This window comes from Amia ocellicauda, chromosome 1 (assembly GCF_036373705.1).
Source record: "Amia ocellicauda isolate fAmiCal2 chromosome 1, fAmiCal2.hap1, whole genome shotgun sequence".
In the NCBI taxonomy this organism is placed as follows: Eukaryota; Metazoa; Chordata; class Actinopteri; order Amiiformes; family Amiidae; genus Amia; species Amia ocellicauda.
Window position 1 is genome coordinate 56,790,024 of NC_089850.1, and position 24,748 is coordinate 56,814,771.

At 43.4% G+C, this 24,748-nt stretch overlaps 1 protein-coding gene across 2 annotated transcripts in view; it reads right to left on the minus strand.

Annotated features, from left to right (window-relative positions):
- Positions 1-24,748, minus strand: part of LOC136753874 (rho guanine nucleotide exchange factor 12) — a 94,561-nt gene that overhangs the window by 16,595 nt on the left and 53,218 nt on the right. Inside the window, exons 4-21 of one of the 2 annotated variants that reach the window (XM_066710260.1) lie at positions 21,787-21,843; positions 17,452-17,550; positions 15,432-15,481; positions 14,613-14,670; positions 13,833-14,029; positions 12,907-12,984; positions 11,630-11,749; positions 10,866-11,009; positions 9,771-9,905; positions 8,819-8,917; positions 8,495-8,605; positions 7,906-8,004; positions 5,228-5,270; positions 4,416-4,521; positions 2,110-2,247; positions 1,839-1,871; positions 637-751; positions 222-327 (exon numbers count right to left, since the gene is read on the minus strand). In XM_066710260.1, coding sequence (XP_066566357.1) covers positions 222-327; positions 637-751; positions 1,839-1,871; positions 2,110-2,247; positions 4,416-4,521; positions 5,228-5,270; positions 7,906-8,004; positions 8,495-8,605; positions 8,819-8,917; positions 9,771-9,905; positions 10,866-11,009; positions 11,630-11,749; positions 12,907-12,984; positions 13,833-14,029; positions 14,613-14,670; positions 15,432-15,481; positions 17,452-17,550; positions 21,787-21,843 — 1,788 coding nt within the window. The remainder of the gene's footprint in view (positions 1-221; positions 328-636; positions 752-1,838; positions 1,872-2,109; positions 2,248-4,415; positions 4,522-5,227; positions 5,271-7,905; positions 8,005-8,494; positions 8,606-8,818; positions 8,918-9,770; positions 9,906-10,865; positions 11,010-11,629; positions 11,750-12,906; positions 12,985-13,832; positions 14,030-14,612; positions 14,671-15,431; positions 15,482-17,451; positions 17,551-21,786; positions 21,844-24,748) is intronic. The other variant, XM_066710267.1, reaches the window with a different exon arrangement.

Consider the following 24,748-nt stretch of genomic DNA (forward strand, 5'->3'; position numbering starts at 1 on the left):
TTGTGCAGTCACTGAATTCAGACATATTCCACTCACTGGATTATTCAGTATCTGTCAAGCCAATCTACAACTTGTATTTATTTCACACGGCTGCCGTTTCCGAATATGCCAACAAGCGAAGGGCGACTCGACACAACCGCCGACCTGAATCCACCAGCGTTTCGAGATCTTCCTCCTTTAGGCAGAGAGCAAACAGGGGGTCAAGGGAGAGAGACACTTACTGGCAGTGCTATCGTGGCGGCTGGGCCTCCGGGGCTGGCCGAGGATGCTGGGAAAGCGCGGCTTCTTCACCTTCTCCTCTCCCTCCTTCTCCGTCTTGATGCTCTTCTGCTCGAGACAGAAACACACAGAGTCAGTGACGGACAGGCCATGGGCGCTGTGGCCAAACAGGATTGTAAATATAGAAGAAATGACTACATATAGTGGTGGAAAGTGAAACAGCAGTGGAAGACCGCTTTGAAAGGGGAGATTTACTTTATTATTGTTATAATTATCATTATTACTTGAAATATTTTAAAGGCTTTTAAGATGTTAGGAGTGTGAGCAGGGGGTTGATTGAACTCCCATCATAAAAGATTTGCCCCAGAATGCTCTGCTTTCACCGCGCCGTGGCACAAGAGGAGAGCAGCGCCGTACCTTGATTTTGGGCAGGAAGCCGATACGGACGCGCTTCGGCTCCAGGTTGCGCGGCTCCTTCACCTTCACACCCAGGTGCTTCATGTAGGTGAGGATGACGTACTGCATGGTGGTGCTGAGAGAAAAGAGACGGAGGCGGGAAAGAGAGGGAGAGAGTCTGTTACTCAGGGTATCTGCACATTATTTCAGTACAAATTATATTACTTTTAAGACCTTTTTAATACCTCTAAAAGGAAAAAATAATACCATTACTGCAGTAAAAGAAATCGACAACCTAGACTACAGTATACACCGTTATTTAGTTGTTTTGAATTTGAATAACAGAAATATTCAATGTGCACATTAGCTAACATAACTGCCTTCTCATTAACGGAAATAAAACTATGGCGGTAGACCCAGTCCAATTGAAAACATTGTCAACCTGCATTTACCATCAAATAAACAGCGAACGACTCGATGGGCAAAGTACTTTTTTGAGTGCTAGCACAGCGCTTGTGCGTTTCAGATTTCATGTGAGAATCCAGTGCTTTACAACCCGTTTGAATGTTTTGCGACAAAGTTCACATCACGCCCCATACGAATCGCTGGATGGTTTCAGCCAGCCACGATATTTGTCATCCTCCAACTTCTCATTGAACTTGCATTTACCCATGGCTGAGCCTGCACTGCTTGCTCGCAGCGTCGTGTTCTTTTAGGTATTAGACGTGTGGAAATGGCAATTGTTGTAAGATATAAAATACCGGTAAAATTAAAAAAACTGAACAAAAAAAGACACGCTCAATCATTCTGCCTCAGATGAAATGTTATGCCTCCCCTCCTACAATTCCAGACATTTTAAGACATTTTTAGACCTAGAATATATTTCAAAAACTAAATTTAAGACATTTTAAGACTTTTAAAGGATCCGCAGGGACTACCTTCGAGAACACAACAGCACTCCCTATATGATTTGGAAATACACAATTGACCACCAGCACCTCATACGAGATTGGCAGATCTAAATGTAGGTAGCAATCCCATATTGCACACTGGGATTGTGGATTGGTTTTCATGGCTGCCCAGCAGGTGGTGCCAAACTGCACGGCAAAGTAAATCTGATGAAATTATTCATAAGATAGTTTGTCTTCAGGAAGCACAAATAACTGTTGCAAACGTGTGTTAAGGAATCAATCTCGGGTTCAGATACAAAAACAAATTCTTACCACTTCTCCTCTTCTGTGGATTGTGTTGTCGCCCTAGAATGAAAGAGACAAGGGTGTGTCATTGAATGAACTCCCACAACGCAGCTCTGTGGTTCCCAACACTGTGTGGGAGAACGAGTTGCCCTCTAATGTATTTGCAAACCTCGGTTTGCTACACCTCTGTGTGCTTTACTGCGATTTCGCTTCTCTGTCCCACAGACAGCTTCACGGTGGGCCACGGTAAACCTCAATAAACGGGTGCGTGGGGGGCGAGTGCGGCCCAGAGACTCACAGGACGTCCTCGATCTTTGTGATGATCTGCTCGGCACAGGAGCGCTCCCTCTCCAGCGCCACACGGTCCCTCATGCGCTCGGTGTCCAGCTTGGTCAACTCGTTCTCAGCCAGCGTCAGTCCCATACTGCGCTTCTGCCTGCGGATACAAACACACAGAGACGTCAATCAGAGGTCGGGCGGACGTGTGCAGGGAAGTGTGCTGGTCGGTTTGAAATTTGTTTCAGCAAAATACTACAGAGCAATAAAGAAATACAACATCAGTTTAATTTAACCCTCTTGGGTCTCAGGACAATTGCCCGGATTAAATGAAAAGTCCCGCCCACTTGCGAATCAATTCACTGCTGGTACGCAGGGGGACACCAGCCACCAGCAGCGATTTGCAATTTATATGTGGGTCAGAGTTTGCATCCAATTCAGGTCTAAGAATTCTTGTGCTGTGGGCCATCTGATTATTTTAATGTGTTCATTTTGCTGATTTGTCTATTTTCAAAATGTTCCATCTGTACAATGCACTGTGGCTTCCCTGTGATTGGATGATCACGCCTCATACTGCAGGTCAAGCTGTAAAAAGCAGTTCTACAGTACAGAGAAACAAGCTGACTTCCACTACTTTATCAGTATAATAAACTAATGTTCTTCCAATCTGGTCCACAAGGTGGCATCTCCTAGTTTTCATCCCAGCTGAGCACTTCACAAGCTTTCCCCTTAAATTAACTAATTGAGCCCCTTTCCTAGCTCCAACGCAGACCTGTTAATGCTGCTGAATTGCATCCAATCTGCCCCGTTCACCGCAAGATAAAGAAATGATCTGCTATGTAATTCCAGCCTAGGGGCAACTCTCAGTTACATTGGCCTGTTTAGGAGTTCATTAGAATTTTTCTGCAGGAAGAAGATGCGTCTCGGAGAGCAGGCACATGTGGAGTCTGAAGAAACCGATTCATAAAGCCATCAATAGTCCTCCAGGTCTCTGGGACTCAGACTTAAACTGCGCGCTGAACTGGGGGACAGCGTCTCGGGGCCTCCTCGATTATGTACAGGGATTTCAGAGTCTGGAGGTGCGGACGACTCATACATACATGCATACATAAACGCACCCATTACTCGGTGTGATGTATTGTACACACAGCCACGAGCGAGAGAGGCGCAGGCCGCCAAGACGGGGTGTCAGAACGGATTTGGACGGAGGGAACTTATTGTCATCGCATCGCTGCCGTGTCCCCAGTCTCCCGGTCCTGCTGTTGTCTTAAGCCCCCGCTCATAAATAATACATTAAAAATCCGACTTGACAGAAATTAGATGCGCGTGTCTCTGTGAGTGAACGGAGGGGGGGGGTTCAGAGAAAGCAGAGGAGCCGACGTTCTGGCGCTGGGTAAGAGGATCATGCTGTTCGCCAGTCTCTCAGGGCCCAAATAATCCTGACAATTTCACTCATCGCAGAAGCACAAAAGGTTGGCGGCAGGGTGTGTGTGTGTGTGTGTGTGTGTGTGTGTGTGTGTGTAGGGAAGGGGATTAACACTTATGCTATTTTTCACAAACATTTGTTGCTGTAAAATGGCTGTCCTTTGTCATCAAGATGCTGCCTGAGAAGAGTGTAAAAGGTGGATAGTCTCCAAGTGTTTATATTTTCTTGAATGGAGGTGGTTAATATGAGTAAATCAAGTAGAATAATATACAGCATATATTCCCTATACACCAGAAATTAAGGCACAATTATTTATCTATCCATAAGTGTATGTACTGGTCAGACATTTAGATTCACCAAATTAGCAAATATATTATATTATGCTTCCAGAACACTTGTACTGTCTCTCCACCACAAAATGGAGTACAAATATATTTAAAGTAATGCCTTTCCATAAATGAATCAGTAGAAAAACTATAACTACATTCATAAAGAATCCGCATCCAGCAAATGTGTTGCCGCAAATTCGTCTGGCCCTCAACAGTTCCCCTTTGGCACTTTCACATTCCATATCTTGATCCCAAAATAGTATAAGTGAGCAATTTAAGGAAACTATATAAAGAAATATATCACTCTTAGGTTATTTTTGGAAAGCCATGTGAAATGCAACATCCCTGTCGATGGCTTCAAGCAGATACTGACTGATGATGATAATGAAACACTAGAGTGAAATCTGCATGTTTGCATCCCAAAATACATCCCACATTTATCCATGTCCATAATTAAGCTCAAATTATCTCCATGTAAAGTGTGGAAAGGGAAGGCAAAAGCAGATCGCCAGAATTGGGGCTATGACGTCACAACACCCCCCCACCCACCCAGCTGTGTGTCTCGTGTCTCACCTGAAGTCCTCTAGGTTTCTCTGGATGTCGGGCATCAGAGCTTCCTGCATCAGCTGAACATACTGCCTGTGCAGCTCCTCTGGAATCAGCTCCGGCCTCCTCTTCTCTGAGCGCCCAGCGAGAATCAGAGAGGTCAGGGGTCAGGGGTCAGCAACACAGATACACACTCTATAAGCAAGAGGAAGAGTAGCTTCCTACCAAACTAGCACGGCTTTCCCGGGATGTTTTACTGGTAACCTATATTTATTCGGTTCTTAGTAATATAAGGACATTGTTAGGGTTTTGAATAACGATACGAAAGGCAGACGTCTGTTACTGCCAGGGCTCTTGATAGCTGTAGATAATTGCTTTCAAAGCTTTAATGCATCACCATTAGCGTGGCTTGTTTGTCCACAACACATAGCAATTTTTATTCCCATGTATAGATAGACACCAATAAGCAATCCTATTATCTTGAGCAAAAACCTAACAAAAACGTCAATTTTGCAAAACACTATGTAATTACTTTTTAAGATAAAATTAAAGATTGATGTACACATTTTATAAATGTTTCCATGGTTCGAGCAACTTCAAAAACCACAGTGTTAAAGTATGTCACTAGAGAGGAAATTATGTCACACGATGACTCTGAGACACTTGTCCTTGTTAAGGAAAGTTTTTAATCTAAAGAGGAAGTTAAAAGATACCGGCTGACAAATGTTTTCAACCTCATGTTAACAGCATCATTTTCAGGTGCTTTATGATTTTATCTGCACATTTGTGGCTGGTCTAACCGACTGGGTGACAATATATAGGAGCAGACATCCACTTACCGAGCTCTGCAGAGATGGACTCAGGAACAGCTACCTTCAGATTCTGTGGATGAAGAACACGCGCACAAATGAGGAACCAGTAGAGAGCAGAGAGAAAGTATTTTCTTGTCATAAAAAAAAGTCTTTAAGCACAGTGATAAGTAACAAATTTTGCTACAGTGATGGTAAACAAAAGAAAGGCAAACTACACAATTTGAGGGGCAAACCATCTTCTCTGACAAAATTCCCACACAGCGCAGGGTGAGTCACCAGCTCCCCCATGTCCTGAGAACGGCACGTTTAATGTACATGGAGATCTCCAGATTTTCAAACGCGCTCAGCTGAATTTGATACAACTAAACACTGAGACATCCAGATGATTTGGGAAATGGGGTCACATCCCAAGACCATCCACTGGAAAGCCACATGCATTTGTTAACAAAAACATCAACTGATTTGGTATCTGTTTACCCCAAGGGAGCACAACGTGCCAAGCGATTCTGTCAGCGCATCACACTACAAGCACAGTAGATTGTATCTTCCTGGATTTAAAATCTACTTCACAGGCTTCAGTATTTTACACGAGATTGTATCATTTATTTTGTCCATTAGAAGTGAACATATGAACCATATTCATAATTTGTTTTAATGGCACCCTGAATTCTGATTATACAAAGAACATACTCATCCCCTTCACTGTGAGGAAAATCAACTGAGAAATTAACAGTAAATACAAAGCGTGTTTATTCTTTTACCTTACCTAATTAAGTATTAAAGGGCATTTCTCCCAAAAGTCAACTTCTCCACATTAGAAATCTACAGAAAGACATTGGCATGGAGACATTTTCATGACGACGATCTGCTTTCTGAATTCGGCGGTTGACGAATTAAACACAAAAATAACAGCTTCTTGAAAGACGGAGAACTTGAAAAATAAAACTCTTCCGGTTTATGTCGAATAACTGGCCAGGGAAACTTTCACGTTGCTTCAAAGTTATTCAACAGATATACATCACTGCCTGAAAAATAAGAGAAGTGAAGGACATGTCTTCATATTATTTCTTCTTTTGTGCTTATCCTTTGGAACAAATAAATAAAAGCAGTTTCTGAAAACAAAAGGCCTTTTTGAAAAAATATCAAATCATTCTACAGGCAGACGATCCTGCTGAACACAGAAACGTCCGTCAGGCCTGCCCACCACAGGACGTCCTCTGTTCATTTCCAAGCCGCAAAACTGAAATAATGGCATCAGAAAGAGAGAGAGAAAAGTTCCCAGTGATGACTGCAGTCAGTCAATGTTAAATCCCAAGTCGTCACAACACAGGACCTCCCGTCACGCCCCGCTAGTCCGCTTTGAGCTGCATTACTCTTCCCAAAAAAGGGCCCAATAAGGAACTCACCCAGCCGGTCACACTGCGCAGACTAATCTGACTGATGCTTCCTATTAAATCGGGATGTAGTCAAACCTTAACAAACAAAAGCTGTCACTGGCCATAATCTGTCTGATAAATTTACTGTTCCTAATCTCATTACAGCCTGGGAACCATTCAAACTGGACTCTTCGGAGCCCCAATTCAAACCCACCCGGTACGTGAAAACAACTTGAGACCCTTACGAAACTGAAAGGATGTTTCTCCGCGGTTCACAATATGGTCTTCAAAATCTGACAGCTATCATTCTCCGAAATACGCAGCTCCGCAAGTCAAAGCGAGCGAACAGCTGTCAGCTCTGGTTTCCAGACTATATTGCAGAACAAGATTATTGCCATTGCTGAAATTGTCAGGGCTGTGTGGAAAAAAACATAGCTTTTCCAAGACATTTCCCTGACGCCTTCAAAAGGTTGACAAGTGCTTGAACCACAGAATGATCCGAGTTAGTGTTTATTTAGGTTTATTTTACTGAAGTACAGAAAGACTCTCGAACTGAAAGCAGCGACAGTGATGGGTTTCACAGACTGGGTCGGACTCAGAAACTCATTTTGATTGACTGAATCCTGCCTGCCTTAATACAGCACCACTCTCTCTCTTTCAGGCACTTCCAAAAATAAACACACGAGCAAATGAATAAAACAGAAAGCACACCCATGTGTGTGTGGCCGTGCAGGAGTTAAAACGCAGCAGCCTGAAACTGCACTGCGACGCCAAGGAACTAATCCGAGAATGGAATAAACTAATCCCTTTATCTCAGTCACACAAACCCACACACACACAAATACACATACATGCAGACAAAAAACAAGCGGGTTGAGACAGGGACACTGGGGGAGACGGACAAACCACATGAGATTCTCAGAGGTGAATGACAGCCCCGCCTTTTCTGTTGGCAGCGTGCGTCTCAATGTGAGCGGAGCATCCTTAATCGCTGCTATCACAAGTCCTGCAGCATGTCTCTGGCCTTCTCCAGGGGAGGGCAATCTCCCTAGATTAAGAGAATCCTGTACACGGGCTTTGTAGCAAAAATAGAGCCACCAAGCCCTCAATGGTGGAGATGCCTCAGAGACAAAGATTTTCTCTTTCACTGGCAGTTCGGCCTCCATCGGACACAAACCCCCTGTCTGCTGCGTGCCGAAGCCCCATAAAGAGCTGGGGAGAGAAGCCCTGGACTGACCGAAGAATGTCTATCTCAGGAAGGGGAGGTTCTCACAGTGGATTCCAGTTTGGTTAGAAGGAGACAGCTGGGCCGGCGTCGAATCTACTCACCGCCCCTCTGTCCATGAAGAAGGAGTGGAAGTCCATGAAGACGCGGCGGGTCTCTTTGGAGTTGGTCTGCTTGTAGAGGTCAGCATAGAGGTAGCAGAGCTGAGGAGTACAGATGTTCGAGTCAGACAGCACAGAGCCCAGTTCCTCCGAGACTTATTGGGAAACACAAACCACTACGAGGTTTTATTCCCCCAAACGTACTCTAAAGAATACGTCAATTAAGCCATACAGAGTAAACAAACCCAAATGTCCTCACATTCTAACTTTTCTTACACTAATATAGCAATAATCTTATGTACTATGAACACATTTGCATACATCATTCACATTTCCTCTAATTAATCGTAGACCAGTGGTCACATTCTAGCAACGAGGAATACATCTGTGTTCACATGATTTACCAGGGCTGTTTCTAGGTACGTTTGGGGAAATTGCCACCGATTACACAGACTTACGGAAGATACAAAGCGCCCTCTCTGTGTCTAACTCAATCTTTTCACCGATTACCATAATGATATGCAAGCCACAATCAAGTGTGTTACGCGGTAAGAGCTGAAACAAACACAGAAGTAATGCAGTGAGCACAGACCAGCGGTGCAGGGTCGAATTGTGACACGACGTGGTGGAGAAACGCGGACAGGTGTGCCGGCCGAGACTTGAGCAGCTCCATGCTCTGGAAACAGCTGCACTGGCCATTAATCTGCGGAGAGAGAGACACAGAGAGGAGGTCAGTCATGAGATGATCAATCAAAGAGAGAGAAACTAAAAGGACTGTACAATTTAACGTATGTTACGGATAATCCATTCAGTTTGATCATCTGGAATCTTTAGCGATGGCGGATGCTATATTCTTGAGACACTATGAAAGCCGCAGAGATGACGGCCAGCACCCGGTCCACACAGGCCATCTTACCTGCTCCTGCTCCGTCTCAAAGTAGTCGTCCTCGGCTCCGATGATCTGGGAGGCCAGGCGAGTCGGGGGGCTGCCCACACTGGACTGCGAGTGAGAGTCCTGTTAGGGAAGAGGACAGGTTACAATCTGCCGGCACAGAAGGTCCAACCCTGATCTCTCCTGCTTGACCTCACACTGGAGTGTCCAAAACTGGTCCCCAGTCATCGGCAAACCATCAGACCGGAAAACATGTTCCTGTGATCCATTAAGCAGGGGTTCAGGAAGAGGTCATTTGAAATAAAAACAACAACAACAAAAAAAAACTAACTGGGTTCTCTGTTTATCTGTCTATTTCTGCTCTGATTTTGTCTGGATCAGCACAGGTAAATCGCATCGGGATTTCCCTCCCCCACACGCCACGGCGCGGCAATTAACATGAAGAATAATTATGTGTCCTATTCCAGGAAGAATGGGTGCAATGCTGCTCCCAGAGGGGAGTGGGAGGTTAAAATAACTTTCTCTGTAAATTAAGCGATTTAACGGGAATCAAAATGTTTTTATACCACGTGGTTTCGGCTCTGGCCTGTATAGCGGTCTTTGAGCTCCAGACTGGGGAGGACATCTAGAAAAAAGATGGTTCTTGTGACCGTTAAAACTGAGCTTTGGAAGATGGGAATAGGAGGCAAGCAAAAGAAAAAGGGAAACTGAGTCGTGCATATTCCGTTATAATATTCCATTTGGCAGGACCGTGAGTGGGAATGTATTACTATCTATGTGGGCACAAGATTTGAGAATGCTTGGGGGGATGTCCAGACTTTGTAAAACATATTTTCTACAACAAAATACACTGTCTGTTGTCTGGTTTCTGCCTAAATTGTAACCACAATTACAGCAAGATGAACAAAAGTGATTTTGAGCGCACGTGTGAGTGTGTGCGTCTCTCTCTCTCTCTCTCTCTCTCTCTCTCTCTCACCAGGTCCGCCGTCTCCTCAGCCTCTGGAGAGTCAAAGGAGTTGAGCCTGTCCTTGGGGGTGGTCTTTGGGCTGTGGCAGGGCGTCTCTCTTTGGCAGGGTGAGTCCGTGAAGGGGGACGACAGACTGGGCGAGAACTGTAAACAAACAACCGACAAAAACTAGAAAAGAAGTTCGGCCATCCATTGCACTCAACTGTACTAATGACACATGAGGACATTCTGCACACAAAAAAGTAGAATACAAAGCAATATGAGAGTACACTCAAAATAATCAGGCTATATCATCAATGCTGGTGTAATTACAGGGCTTTCAAAAGTGCCATTCATCCGTGAGTGCGGAGCGCTTCACCTCGAGTGAGCTGAGAGCTCGTCACATGCCTCTCGATATGAGATTGAAACCCTCACTCTGGTATACGAGACCAAATTGAGCCCACATTAACTGAATGCCCTGAAAAAGTGGATTGAAGATAGACAGGGCACAGTATAATTTCACCATGTCACTCTAAACTCTGCTAAAAGGTAGCCCTTTAGTTAATAATTAATTGTAAGAGCATGCGTGGGGGGTAAAAAAATAATAATTACCAATCGCTGACTTATTTGGCCGGGATGATAAACTATCTGAGCTCTCTGTTCTGTGGATTCTCGAAAAGCTTAAAAGTAAAGGTTTCCTGACGCAGCTTTTACACTCAACCATTATTAAAAATGAGGATGTGAGAATAATTTGCACACGTATGAATTTCTGTCCTGAGACCCCCCGCTTAAGGTTTCTCTGTAATTTATTTTACTGTAAAAAAGCACATGACAGCACATTCCTTCAATGTTTCACTTCAGCATGTTGGACACAGGATCACGTCTCCCTTTTTGTCTGACTAAGCAGTACATTTCCTGCCCTCCCAACACACGGACTGGGGGAGATTTTGCAGAGCTTCGGGCTCCGGGGCCAAAGAAAATGTGCAAAACAAACAAACAAACAAAGGAACGCCAAACATTTTTTCAAATATAGGAAGCAAACGCTAAAAACAAAAGCAGCGAGCTTTGAATCGTGTCTTTAAAGGGGATCGGGGGGGACCTGGAGGAGACGGGCTGTGGACTCACGCTGGAGCCCGTGCTGTTAGGCCGGGGGCTTTCTGTGCCACTGTCGCCCCGCGGGGAGAGAGTCTGGTCCGCGTCACCGCTGCCGTCCTCGCCCTCGGTGATCTGCAGGGGGTCGGAGGGCAACCGAGAGGGGTGCAGCCCGTCCTGAAATAACAAAATAGCGCAAAATCCATTGTTACATTGTGGCAAAGATGGGTAAAGGTACACATTAATTCTAAACCACACGATGCTGCTTCTGAGCTGATAGTAACCACGTCAATATGTGACCATTCAAAGTGAACATAGCGAGTCAGGAGCTGTATCTTGTCAGTGTCAGGGGTTGACATGGTAAAGACAAGTGAATGGAGAACAATAAAAAGCCATGAGCAATAAGTCACTGTTGCCGTTCCTCTTGTGTGGTTAATATGGCTTCTGAGAGCTCACCAAAGCACGAGGATGAGGGGGTGCTGTATCTGTATCTGTATATTTTGCGATATACCGCAGGGAGGACGTGACAATGAAAGATGAAGGTGAAATTGCGGCCAGACACACTTCTGCAGCAAGGAGGGTCATTCCACCTACCCGGGCAAAAACTCAAAATGGGTTCTGGTCAAAAGCTTGCAGAGTACAAAATACACATATTTTAAAAACACAATATAGTAATATCGGCTTTCCCAGGTTCAGTGCCATCTGATAAAAAGCCAGTGCTACAGCCCATGCATTCATCAGTAAAAAGACAGGCAGGTCAATGCAATTCACCGGGGATAGCAGCCTTTGTGAATTACCTGCACCACGCCGGTGGCCTTGCTGAGCTGGACCTGCAGTTGGGGAATGTGCTTCTTGGCTTCCTGGATCTCCTTCAGTAGTTTAGGTGTAGGGTTTCGGCTGTACTCCTCCTTCATCAGCTGCAGAACCGACGGGGAGAGAGGGAGTAAAGTAAATAGTCTCCCCTCAGTGTTGGAAGCTTCACATTGTCTGGTTCATTGAGGTGATCAGACGTCATTGTTTTTTTCCGATGCTAGCTTCAGCGTCTTGTTTTTTATTTTTTTATTTAAAGAAATAAAAAGAAAGTCTGTCTCAGTACCTAATAAAAGCCAATTCTTAGCCACAGTGCAGCGAGCAGTGTAACTGGGGGAGATATTATCTTTACAAAGCCGACATTCTGTACAAAAGGAAAGCTTAAAGCAGGTTAAACAACTAAAACAAAGACAGACCCAGCTAACACTGGAAATACTTCACATGCAAAAGCACAGAGGGACGCATATATATGGATGTTTATATATTATATACATATATGCACACATTAAGACAGAAAACAGTGTAAAGGTTTCAAAGATTTGAAAGACACACAGACAGATATTCAGAGAGGCAATCAGATACACAGATCATAAAAAATAGGTTTCACGTCTGCAAAAGGATCTCCAAGCCAGTGACAGACCAATACGGTCCGTACAGTGTTATCCCTGCCTCCTCCCGCCGCAGCCAAAGACAGAAAAGTACTTTCCATGGTGGCATTTCCACATTTCTCCGTTCCCATCGCAGGCTGCGCTCTTATGTCCCTTAGTAACGGGAAACGACGTGCAAAGCGCCAAGGCGAGATCGAAGAGGAAGTGAGAATGATGTGGGGAATTATTGCTAATCGTAATGCAGAAAAAATATCCCTCCCAGAGACTTTTAGACCGAAGTAAATAAGCCTGCAGTGTTTTGTTTAGTTTTTTTTTTTTTTCATTTCAAAGCTTTTCAGAGCAAGGTCGGTCTCTCTGTAGCTGTGTGTGTTGCCAGTGAAGGGAGTGCTTCTGTTTGGTGGTTAGCTGCCCTGCAGACCACAGGAAAAGCCCTGTCTTATCAGCACAGCCATGCACAGCTATTAGCGTGTACAAAGACCGGCATGAAAGTCTACAGCAAAATTGCCTTCTGGGAAAACTGAAGCTCAAAAGTAAAACCGAAAATGTTCCAGATATCTTATCTTGGTTGAAAAGTCAGGCATATTTGAAACTATGTGCCCCTTCTGCCGTCTTGAAATTGAAACTACAGGATTGAGTAGGATATAGTCCAGCCTTACCTGCAAATCTCGCTGCTCCTTGGAAAGCATCTTCTGTAAGATATCTACCTTCTGGTTATGGACAATGTTGTTTTCTTCCTGAAAACAACAACAACCAAAACACTGTTTTAGTATCCGTGTCCTCAATAATAAGGCATACAGGCTTTTCCCAGCATGACTAGAGTCCGTTTTCTAAAGCTGCCGAGTTGTACTTTGAGACAGGCTCAGTTAACAAGGTCTGCACGTTCGTGATAACAAACAAAGGAAAAAAATATACCGCTGTGGTCTGCTCAGGCTACACTTTCACCGAGATGACCAACATTTGGGGGCCTATTGATATTAAACATATTGCGTTTTGAATGAATCTCTCTATATCCCGCTATTTTGTATCCTCCAAAATAAACAATTCCAATGAACAATTTAAGGGCTCAGCAATAGGAATTATAATCCCAGTGATGTCAGGACTACAAAGCCACATTTCGACAGAACGTTCAGCATTCTTCTCCTCCCCAATCAAGATAGTCTTTTCAATGAGAGATGAATGATTAAACTCTACCTTTCCCCGAGACCTTGGGCCATCACAATACATGATACTAAACCTCAGTAACCCGATTCCCGAGCGCCAGGTTCCTGCATCCCCCTTTACTATTGTGCAGTCTCTCTTTTGCTGCCAACGCAAAGCTAAAGCAGATTTAAATCTTCTATCGGCGCAAACGCTACGATGACGGACGTCCCTTAATCTCCCAACACACTTCAGAGAAAGCCGGAAAACGACAACGACTAAGGAAGGTTAATGTAACGAGAGAGGGATAAACGCAAATCGATCGCAGACGATGGTTTTGATATCGGTCGCCAAATGGATCGAAATCAAAGGCGGGGCGGTCTGAAGAGTAGGGTTTAATGCACCCATGTCTATTCCCCCGAACCAGGCGAATTAAATTCCTTACCCAGACGGGAACAGGGGCAGTGATGCGATCCGAGGGGCTGGATGTGCGTTCCCCTCCTGTCTGTCCGGGGGAGTGTGGAGAGGTGACTGAGGACCCCCCTTGGACCAGCGCTCCTGGATCCCCCTCCGACTCGGACAGAGGAATCTGGGGTAATCCAGGGGGTCTTCCCAGGACTGTGAGAGCCACATAGGAGCCCGCTGCACAGGAGAACAGAGAGGGGAGGGACATTTCTCATGAAGCAGTGGTAGACAAAAGAACAAGTGTTTTCGTGTGTGTTCTACCCATCGTTAATCTTTACGCTGCTGGTTTAATAAATTCCTGTTATTCGTCACAGGTGATTGATTGCTCTACTAATAGTTGGGCTGTTTGCTCTGTTGCTTCTGAAGACACTTGAAAGGTTTTCCAATAATTTGCACAGTTACAGAGGCACATCAATGGGAAATCAATCGGCCAGCATTCCTAGTTGACCTTAGGAGTTGTTTATAGGTTTTTGCTACACTTTCCTATTCTCTGGCTCTGTTTCTGTATCTCTGTCTTAAGCAGCAAAACCGTGTTCTGCCTCCTGATCTGATTTCAGTAATGTCTCCTTATTTGCTTTTGAAAAGCTTGCGTCCGGACACATTTATAGCGAACGATCTACAAATTGCAGAATGGGGAGATGTGAAAATACAAACGAAGTGCTCATTATTTAAACAGCTGTAGCCCCACTTTTGAGAGCAAGCATGATTCAATCAAACATACTTCCTCGTCAAATGCTTATCTCAATATCGCTGTACTTACATTTGATTAACTTCACAACTTCTACATGGTTTGAATGTGTAACCAGGGTCCCATTCACCTGAAAGACAACAGATCTCAGTTACTTACTACACGAAAAGTGCAAATGACTGTCTATACACAAGGTTGTTGTTGTTGTTTTTAAGGAGTACAAAAAACATTTATGTCTTCGTGGATTTCGATATTATACACTTTTATGTTAAACATCATAATTCCAGTTTAGAGAGATTGTTGTTATTATGGGTGACAACGGACCATTTGCTCAAAGTACAAATTAAATGAATACAGCAGCTGCCAAACCCTGATAGAGCCAAACACCCAGTTAGTTTTATTGGTCTCCCTTAATCAAAGAATTCTAAATATTGGTAGCACATGCTCGTTATGAATCAATTAAGCAAGTCAGTCTTTTAATTGAGGGAACTCTGTTCATTAAGAGCTAAAGGGATTGACTGACTAAAAGATCACAATGAAATGTTTCCAAGTCCTTATCAAATTTAATAATCAGTTTTTTTTTTATCTTCCTGGGCAGAACAGGATTGATCTAATCAGACACTTTTAGGCTGGCTGCTGCAGTCCCATGGACAACCACAAGGTGGAGGAGTGGCTCGTTTGCAGCCTCCTTAGATGCTGGGGGGGGCTGCAAAGAACTGCTGCAACAAAAACAAACAAGCAAGCAGAAGAAGAGGGCCTGCCTCCACAAGCACATCCCGAGAGGCCGATTCTGGCAAAGGGACTGGAGGACAGAGAGACGGACATTTACGAGGGACAGACGTCCACAGGAAATCGAGGGCTTAACAGAGCAGGACCTCCCCCCGACCTCACCTTTATTATTCTGTCCCCTGTCTGGACACCAGCACGCATCGCAGCGCCATCTGTGGGAGAGAAGGGGAATTACACCTCGACACACACACCCTGGTTTCTCCCTCTGCATGGCACACACTTTGGACGTAAATCTAAGCAATACTCCCCAGTCTCGGATCACGATGTCAAACGAAGCTGTAAAGATGTGCTGTATATTTACTGTATATTTAATTGACAAACGGTCTGCAATCTAATAATTTCATCCTTACAGAGTACTGGGCTGAATCAGCAAATACGAGACAGATTGTTCATGTGCAAAGGCAAACATCAGTCTTGTCACACCAAGGCAGGCTTCTGAATGACTTCTAATGTGTGTCCATAAAAGTTGGACCTCTGCTTAGCTTCAGTGCTTCCTGGCATGCAGAAGAAAGCATGCCACCGTTTCTGTGCTTACATCTCCAATCAGACTCCTGCTGGCTTTCCTTTGTGCCAGGTATATATGAAAGGATTGTAAGCCGGGGGAAGCGAGTTTGCAGGCTCTTTTGTCCGAGTATAACCCAAAAAAGATCCCCACGCAATAATTAATCTAACCTACATTTGTGCAGATACGTGTATTAAAACCCCCCTGAAACTCTGTTATTTAGCGTTCTGTGCCGAGAGAGAATTCACATAAGTTTAAGCAATTCTGGATTGTCATTAAAGTAACACTCAGATTTAAGAGGGTTTTATGGTGGTTGTTGTTTTTCTCTCTCTTAGTCCTTAGTCTGACTCTTATTAATTAATACATATGGGGGATTCGGCCACAAATAAGTTGATGTGCACTGTATTTTGAAGTAGATCAATATTGAAAAATTATGTATCGCACAGGACAAGACCACATAGGGCAGGAACACAGATAGCAGTGTGTGTGAAGTGCGTTACCGGGAACTTATTACTTAACATGTTGTAACCGTCAGTTACCATCAATGGTGTTATACCCGTTTAGACTTCCTGCATTTATTCACCTTTTTTTGTATCCGTCTTCCGTGATTACAAATACGGGGCTTCTCTGTGATTTGAGCAAATTAATTTTAAGCAGTCTGCCGGCCCCCAAATTAGTTGTAATAACAGACTCGCTGTCCTGTGCGCAACATAAGCTCTACCATATGCAGGCTGTCTGCCGAGATATAGGGAGATTTCACCGGCTAAACCCCAAATACAGGGCTTTTAAAGTAAAAAGGGGCTTATTATGGGATAACGTTCCAAACGCGGGGATGTGCTGGATTACAGAGGGTAGCAGACAGTTGAAGTTCGCCACTGCCATCATTACTGGTTACACTGCAGCACACAGACGAAGTGTTGTGTACGCTCATTTCAGTCTAGTGGTCGTGAAGCTCCGCGCTCTGTCTGAAATAAGCGTAAATATTACCTTCACACTATTTTTAAGAAGCATGGCACTGTCCTTAACGCACAGGGCACTATTAAAGGATGCCAGTCTTTAATGGCTTCTTTACATGAGTGACTAAGGAATGGCGTACATGGCCAGGAGCAGAACAAAGAGACCCCTCTTAATATAAACATAATTACTGGTTATTGACTTCGAACTGGCTTGTTCTTGTCATCAGTGGATTGAATGAAGTCAAATCTGATCACGTTTTTAGACAATTACAGTTGACAATGTGCTCAAGGGTCATTCATAGTCCAAACAGGCTGATTAAAGATGTAACAGGATTTTGACTGAGATGTGCCACTAATATGATTCACCTTAATGATTTAAGAAGTGTTTTAAAAGCATTTAACAGTTCATTAGCTGGTTGGGATTTATTATTTTATATTATTATTTGATTTTAGAAGAAACAAAGCCACCCTCGCCCATTCTGAGTTGAACCACTATAGATCTGAGCAGGTGCAATCCTCCCTGGGTATTTATTTTGTGAAAAGGATTATCCAGACAAGAAAGTAAGTTCTGTTTCTCAACTCTGTGGCAAATTCTAACACTGACAAAATAAATCAAAAGCCCGACACACATATATAAACAAACACGTGGAGAGGACGGCATTACCTTCTTTGACAAGCTGCACAAACACTGGATTGTCTCCGCTCACTGTCAGCCCGAAGCCATTATCATCTCTCTGGATAATCACACAGCGTTGAACTAGCCCTGCTTACACACACGGGGAAAGAGAGAGAGAGAGAGAGAGACAGATTGAAAGACAGACAGAGATGGAGGGGCAACGGAGAGAGAACGGCAGAGTGACAGCAATTAGAGGCGCAGCAAATTACAATAAAAGACATCGCTCTTTCTGAAGTAGGACCACAAAGGTGCCCTTCAAAATAAACACATGACAAAAAAACAAAATTAATATTTTACACCTTTTAAACATAGCTGGAGGTGCTGCAGGTGTGCACAAATTACAGAGGACTTTTATAGGAATGCAAAATACAAATTAAAAAACAAAAAATTAAGGAAAAGCAGTCTAATATGAAAAGAATGTCTTAATTGCTCAGATTATTCTATATATATTATCCATTCATGTACATATCAATATATGATTTTTACCTGAATAACACAGTCAGTCAATTTCAACTCTCAGCTTCTTTGCACTTCCTCTTTGTTAGATAAATAATGTAATTAGGTTTCCTTTTTGGTCACACTTTAAGACTTTATACTTCCAACTGACCCTGAAAACCTCCGAACCACATGAGTTTTTGCCTCCCAACTTCTAATACCCAGCTGTGGGAAGTTACTTATCAAAGGCAGTCAGCTTAGGACCCAACATCAGTGCAGTTCTCATTTGTCACACGAAACTACAGGACAGTGACCGTGATTTGCCACGTCCGATTTTCTGCATTATTACACTGAATGTTGCCAGTTCTTCAACCAAAATCTAATATTAGATAAAAGGGACCCTGAGTGAACAAATAACACACATTTGTGATTTAATTTATTTATGAAAGAAAGCTATGCAACACTGAATGCCTCCGTGTGAAAAAGCAGACTCAATAACTGGTTACACCACCTTGTAATAACTGCAACCAAAAGCATCCTGTAGTTATGAATTAGTCTCTAGCTCGGTGGAGGAATCGGGTAGTAGAACTGATTCAACTCAGTGACATCGGTTTTTTTTAACCTGAACTGCTCATTTCAGGTCCTGCCACAACATCTCAATGGGGTTTAGGTCTGGACTTTGACTAGGCCATTCCAAAAAAATGTAATGTATTTTTCTGCTGTAAATTGGCCTGTGTGAATGCATCCACAACTTCTTTCCAGCGGTATTCGGGAATTTCTTTTGATCGTTTTTTTCACTCTGATAGTAAGGGCCAGTTAGATTTATATTGGGCAGGGCTGGCGCAGACCAGGCCTGATTGTTAACCAAAGTACTCAGACAGCCGACCCTTATTATCCCTTTAATTGGAATAGTGAACTATTCTATGTGAAAACCATGCAAAAATACAGAACATTCTGTACAATTCTGCTTTCACGAAAATTGTGTTTTGAGATGCATAGTTAAAATCACAAAGCCGCTGCGCCTTATTAACTCATATCTCTATGTAATTTGTGTCCAATTATTGATTCCAATATCCCAGTCATTTGATTGGCTTATGATCATTTCGGCAGATAAATTAATACAGTTGATCCTTCATTGCATCAACAAACACACATTTAGGTGACCAAACATCTAATCAGCAACACCGGGCTCAAAGTGCGCGTCATGATGTCACTGATCAAACCAAGTACCTTCCTATGAGCTCCCTTTGTCCCAAAACTGAAGAAATAAATCCTAAGCAGTTGATACTCTCTATAGTTTAACCTCTGATTAATGGTTTTTAATCACACATTCATTTTGAAACAAAGAACCTGGAGTCTCAACTCTGCCAGACACTTAACAGACACTTAAAACAGAACTTAGAAACTATACATCTCATCTGAAGTAAGGAGCGCAGGGAGCTTAATTGAGTCTCCTGGTAAGAAACCCTCTACCATAATCACTGGCCCACCTACTCACTCACTAGTAATGTGTTCAGTAAGCACTGCCAGTAAGACAGAGTAGTCGTTAAAGGAGGCAACAATTACATGTTTCCAGTAAGGGTTCTATAAGAACACGAGCAGTTTAATGACAAAAAGGCCAGATCATCCACAAAAAGCCAAGACGGGAATCAAATTCTCTGCGGAGCGCGGGGAGGAAAATAATGATCCGGAAAAATTATGTGGATCTTTTAGTACAGCAGAGCAAAACTGAGGAAGTGGGCTGGAGAGCGAGGGCAGGGCTGGTGGTTGGTTAGTCAGGGTAATAATTTCCTGGCTGTGGCTATGACACTGGGGTTTGTTATTTATTTTATTTTTTTATATTAGCAGTGCGTGGACAGTACTGCCTACTGTATGTACGGCCGGCCCCCGCCCCGCACCAGACAAAACCGCCCCTGTCAGACAGAGGCCCATTGAGGCGATGGGGCGCGAATGAAAAGGTCGACTCCAACGTGGAAACGCTAGCGCTTTTCCACCAAGAAATAATCACCTGCCCCGGCTTTCTCCCCCACAACACTCGGACTGTTTCTTTTTTATCCACCCCGTCTATTACAGGCCTGTGCTGCTGCCGTGAGGGAAACACCTCATGTTGCAAAAGTTTCCTATAGTTGGCAACATTCAACAAGCCCACGCAGCTGTGAGTTTTCATTTATTCCTCTGCGTAAGAGCCCTTGAAACAGCGATCCTTCCCCTGGTTCCTCTGTATTTATTTAATTTTTTGGGTGGTGGTTTGTTTTTACATCCTTCTCATTTGTTTTCCATGGGAATTCCGACACTGGGTCAAGATCTTGACTTTCACAAAGACCCGTACGGTTGGGCATCCGAACCTAGCTGGACTAATCAAGGCGGACTATCGAGTTTCATAGGCTAGGCACTGGTTGGCAAATACGGACACACTTTTCTGAACATGCGCAAGGCTGTTGGGCAAACTCAACGCCAGAGTCTTCCACTCGGACGCGGGTCCGCCGGAAACATCTGCTGTTGTTGTTGAGTTGTTCTGCCTTCTCCCATCCCTTGCACCCAACATACCCACTTGTTATAAAATCGGGACGACCATATGTGCCGCTCGCCTGCAAGCAGAAGCACACAGACAGCCAGATTGTAATTTACATGTTTCAAACTTGCTAAAGATTTATACTCCAGGTGTAGTCACAGAACCTGAAGCGAACACTGTGACAAGCCCAGCTGTCTGCTTCCTGGATCCATATGGACGACTGCGCTTGTCGCATTACCACGCCCCTGTCATATGGACCGGGTTTTCAATTTTCACTTTCCTGATCCTACTAATAACTACCCAAACTCTGCTTGCCCACAACCTGTACAGAACTTTAAAATGTTTCAATAGACTCGCTTGATATGAAAGACAAAATAATAAGACTATATTCTTCAAAATGTTTTTTCCCATACTATGCAGGCAACAAATCAACTTGATTCAGTAGTACATGTACAGCTTGAAGAGAAATTATTCCTAATATGACTGCCAGAGATTAAATAATAAAAATAACAACAAAAACTACAACCACACTTTGCCAAACAAAATATTTCACAAAACCACCGCAGTGCATCTACATTTTAAATGCAATGCAGTCCTTCAGGTTGGCTAAATACATCCAACACAGACTCTTCGACTGGAGGTTGTGAGCTTAACCTTTGGCTAGACGATGGACATATATACACTGCCTGGCCGGACATCAAGCGTATGCAATCATTTGTTATTTTACTTTAAATACTCTGTTGCCGGCAGAGTTTTTCCTGCCAGAGGAAACAGGCTGAATATGTTCGGAGTCTCAGATCCCTCTGAGTCATCGGAGCAGCATGTGAAAATAATAATAATTCGAATAATAACTTTAAAAATATATAACAAAATAAACTCAAAGTAGACCAAAGTGTTTGCGCTTGAATATTCACTGTTAACAACAAAACAAAAACACTAACATTTTCACAGTGGTAAATGGCACCTGGTTAACACGGTACCTGTTTACATCGTTAGAACAGGTCCCAGTGCGCTCTCAAACACGCTCTCAAGACCATGAAAGTGGACTAGCAATTACGCAAACTCAACACAATCAAGAGTAATACTCATCTAAACATGTTTGTGTTGTTGTATTTTTTAATAAAGCTTCCCTGGGAGAATAATGCACTTTAAATCAATCACAGTACAGTGTAGCTCAGACTTATGCCAAAATCAACCAAGCAGAAACAAACCCAAAGAGGCACAGGTTATTGACACACCACAAAGATGGCGTCTAGCTCGGCACAGGCAGACGTGTCAGGCAGGACAGCGGTGAGGAGAGGGGTGCGGTTGAGGGGGTGTTGGGGGGTGGTGGTTGGGGGTTGGGGAAACGGCAACACCAAAACCCAAGAGCTTACCGCAAGCCTCCGGTTTCCCCTCGTCCACAAAACACCGGCTCTTCCGCCACACCAGGTCTGACCAGCACCCAGAGAGGAGAGGGAGGGAGGGAGCAATGTGACAGAACCAAATACAAAACAGAAAACAACAAAACAAAAATATGGGGGGGGGGAAAAAGAGAAATGTGGAAAAACATGGACACCAAATTAAAATGAAACTTGTGGTAGAAGACAAATCAGGAGTGTTGAAATCCCTCATCCACAGCCAGTTTCTCCATTCTGTCCTAAACATAAATTCTGAGTTCCCCCATCCAGAAAAAAACAGTTTAAAGGGTTTGTGTTCATTTTTTTTCTATTATCAATGTTCCTATTTGAAGAAGATGCATTTTTGTAAAAAATGCAAGACTAGAATGCATTTCTTAGTGTCTATTATTAATATCGGTAATAAGTTTCTAATACATACATAATTTACAATAATTAAGGTAACATTGAAACCTCCCAATTATGTTGAAATATTATATTTTTCCTAGCTATTTAAGCCACATTAAAGCACCACAATACACGTTTGACTCCTTCCAATATGATTAATAAATTGCTTATAGATTGGGGAAGTTAAAAATCTCAATATGACAGCTACATTGCCTAACTAATGCAGAATATGTCTTAACTAATTTGCCCATCATTAATGAGCCATTTGCAACAATGACTGTACCGAATAGTTCTTCAATGACACTCGGGAAATCTCATACTTAGATTTGCATGTGAAGAATTGTAAATTCCAATGTGTATCATGATTTAAATTGTGCAAGATAACAATTACACAGGAAGTATCATGGTTTGATCTAGAAACCTTTTATTTCAGTGAGAGATAAGCTTGTGGTAGGTAGTTACTGACTGTCCAGCTCTGGGAATGGGGATGGCAAGACTGGACACAAGAGGACCCACACTCCTGACCAACCAAAATGATGTGTTAATCAAGATTCAATTAAAATAAAATGAGGACTTTATGAGGATGTTATGATTGTTAAAAATCATGCAAAACACAAAAAGGTAAGGAGGCCAGGGGGCAGAACACAGGAGCCCCATTTTGCAGAAGAGGAGAAAGGCAGACAGGATCAAATCGAGCCTCTTGCGTGTGTTCATTGCTCAGCACCAGAGGCGAAAGCTGGTTAAGCGGAACCTGAACAAAGATGAACGCCGCCGTCTGCAGCGGCTCGGAGAACGGACTCCGACTGCGACCAGCCCCGCGTTTTTCTAGCGCTTTTCTGGTGCGATCTTGAGAAGCCCGGGAACTGGTCTGGGATTGCAGCAACACCACACACGAGCCTAGCATTGAGATGTAGGCTGAAATGTACCACTTGTGCATTTACACACCTATAGACACAACACTCATGTTGGTGCTCACTCGCATTGATACCAACACAGAACACAAGACACATTGACCCCCAGCTACACAAACCCAAGAAGAATATCCTCCCAAACTAGCTTCTGCAAAAAGGCCCTGTAGTCCAACAAGTAACGATTTGTGGTGTTTTTGTCCAATTCAAAGTTATCATCTAACTCATTTAAACGGCCACTACAACTACAGACTTCGTATCGACGGAGCCTGCATTAGGAATTGCCGAGTCAATTACAAACAGCACCTCAGTCCAAACAATGGCCCACACGTACACCGAGTCACTTTCTAAGGATGACAAACTGATGACAAACTGGGAATTAATAGCAGATCTGGGGCCTGAACAGGCAACCTCCTGGAAATAAGCGCTTTTTAAACACTCAACCGCCTGTCCGGGCCAATTTAATTAAAGTGAATTATAGTACAGCTGATATATTGCACTTTATTCGCCCATGTTTTGTTTTTTAATACATCACAGCAACTACAATGAAACAAAGCAGTAGGAACTGTGGCCGACCCCAGGATACAATACAGCTTGTGAAAACCGATGGAACTACGCTACCTTTTTGGAGAATAGGTTTTAGAAGTACAATTGATGCGGTTTCACATATATTAAACTCTTCTTTGCCGTTACTTAAAGACACTGGACTTTATTGGAAATGCTTCAGTGGTAAAGTTTTAGTCTCTGCAAAAATACCATGGGAGTCTAGTGCAATATTTTGTACTGTAATAAAGCTTTTTATTTTGACAAACCACATGCTAAAGACTTATTTGGAAGGCTTCAGGCAATGTATTTTTCACACTGTTTTGTTAATCAAATTAGGTGTGTGAGTCTGTGTGTGAGTGCCGGGGGGGGACAGACGACGACAAGCACAGCTTCCTTCCTTTTCTTTTTTCTTTAATCTAATGCCAGATCAATGAGTCTCAGAATTAGATCAGATAAGCAATTTCAAACCCATGTACAGTAAGCACGTCAGGCTTCACTCTGGAGATGCAGGTCAGGACTGAGATGAAGTACTCAACCAACTTGTCAATCGCACATTTACAAACCCAATACTTGACAGGAGCTCTCGGTTTTGTAGCAGACAGACGTCTCTAGGGAAACAGAAAGCGGTTTCTATCCAGGCCTATGTGTTCGGACGCCCAGGATAAAGCCCCATCTCCAGCAGAGATAGCTAAGGTTTAAAGATCGGGATTACAGACAGAAACTGGGGGAAAATAAAGTGTTACACTCGACAGTTTGGACTATATTTTAAGTGGGATGCTTCAAAGAGGTTGTGTGGAATAATAAGAAAATAATTATGAGGCCTGGAAGCAGAGGAAAATAGGGGGGAGCGACTGCAGGACTTTAATGATTTAAGCACCGTGCGTTTGAAGTGGCAGGCAAGTTACCGGTTCTGTCACTCGACTTCACTCGACGGGCCCCTGACAGCGCATTCAGAGAACAAATGTTTCTCCCGGTTTGTCTTATTGTTCCATTGGCTCTTCAAAGAGCAGGTAAGTAGCAGCCCAAAGCTTTCTACTCCATCACACTGTCAGTTAAGACACCAAAGCATAGGAGAGTGTTCCCCCGAGACAGGCAAATGA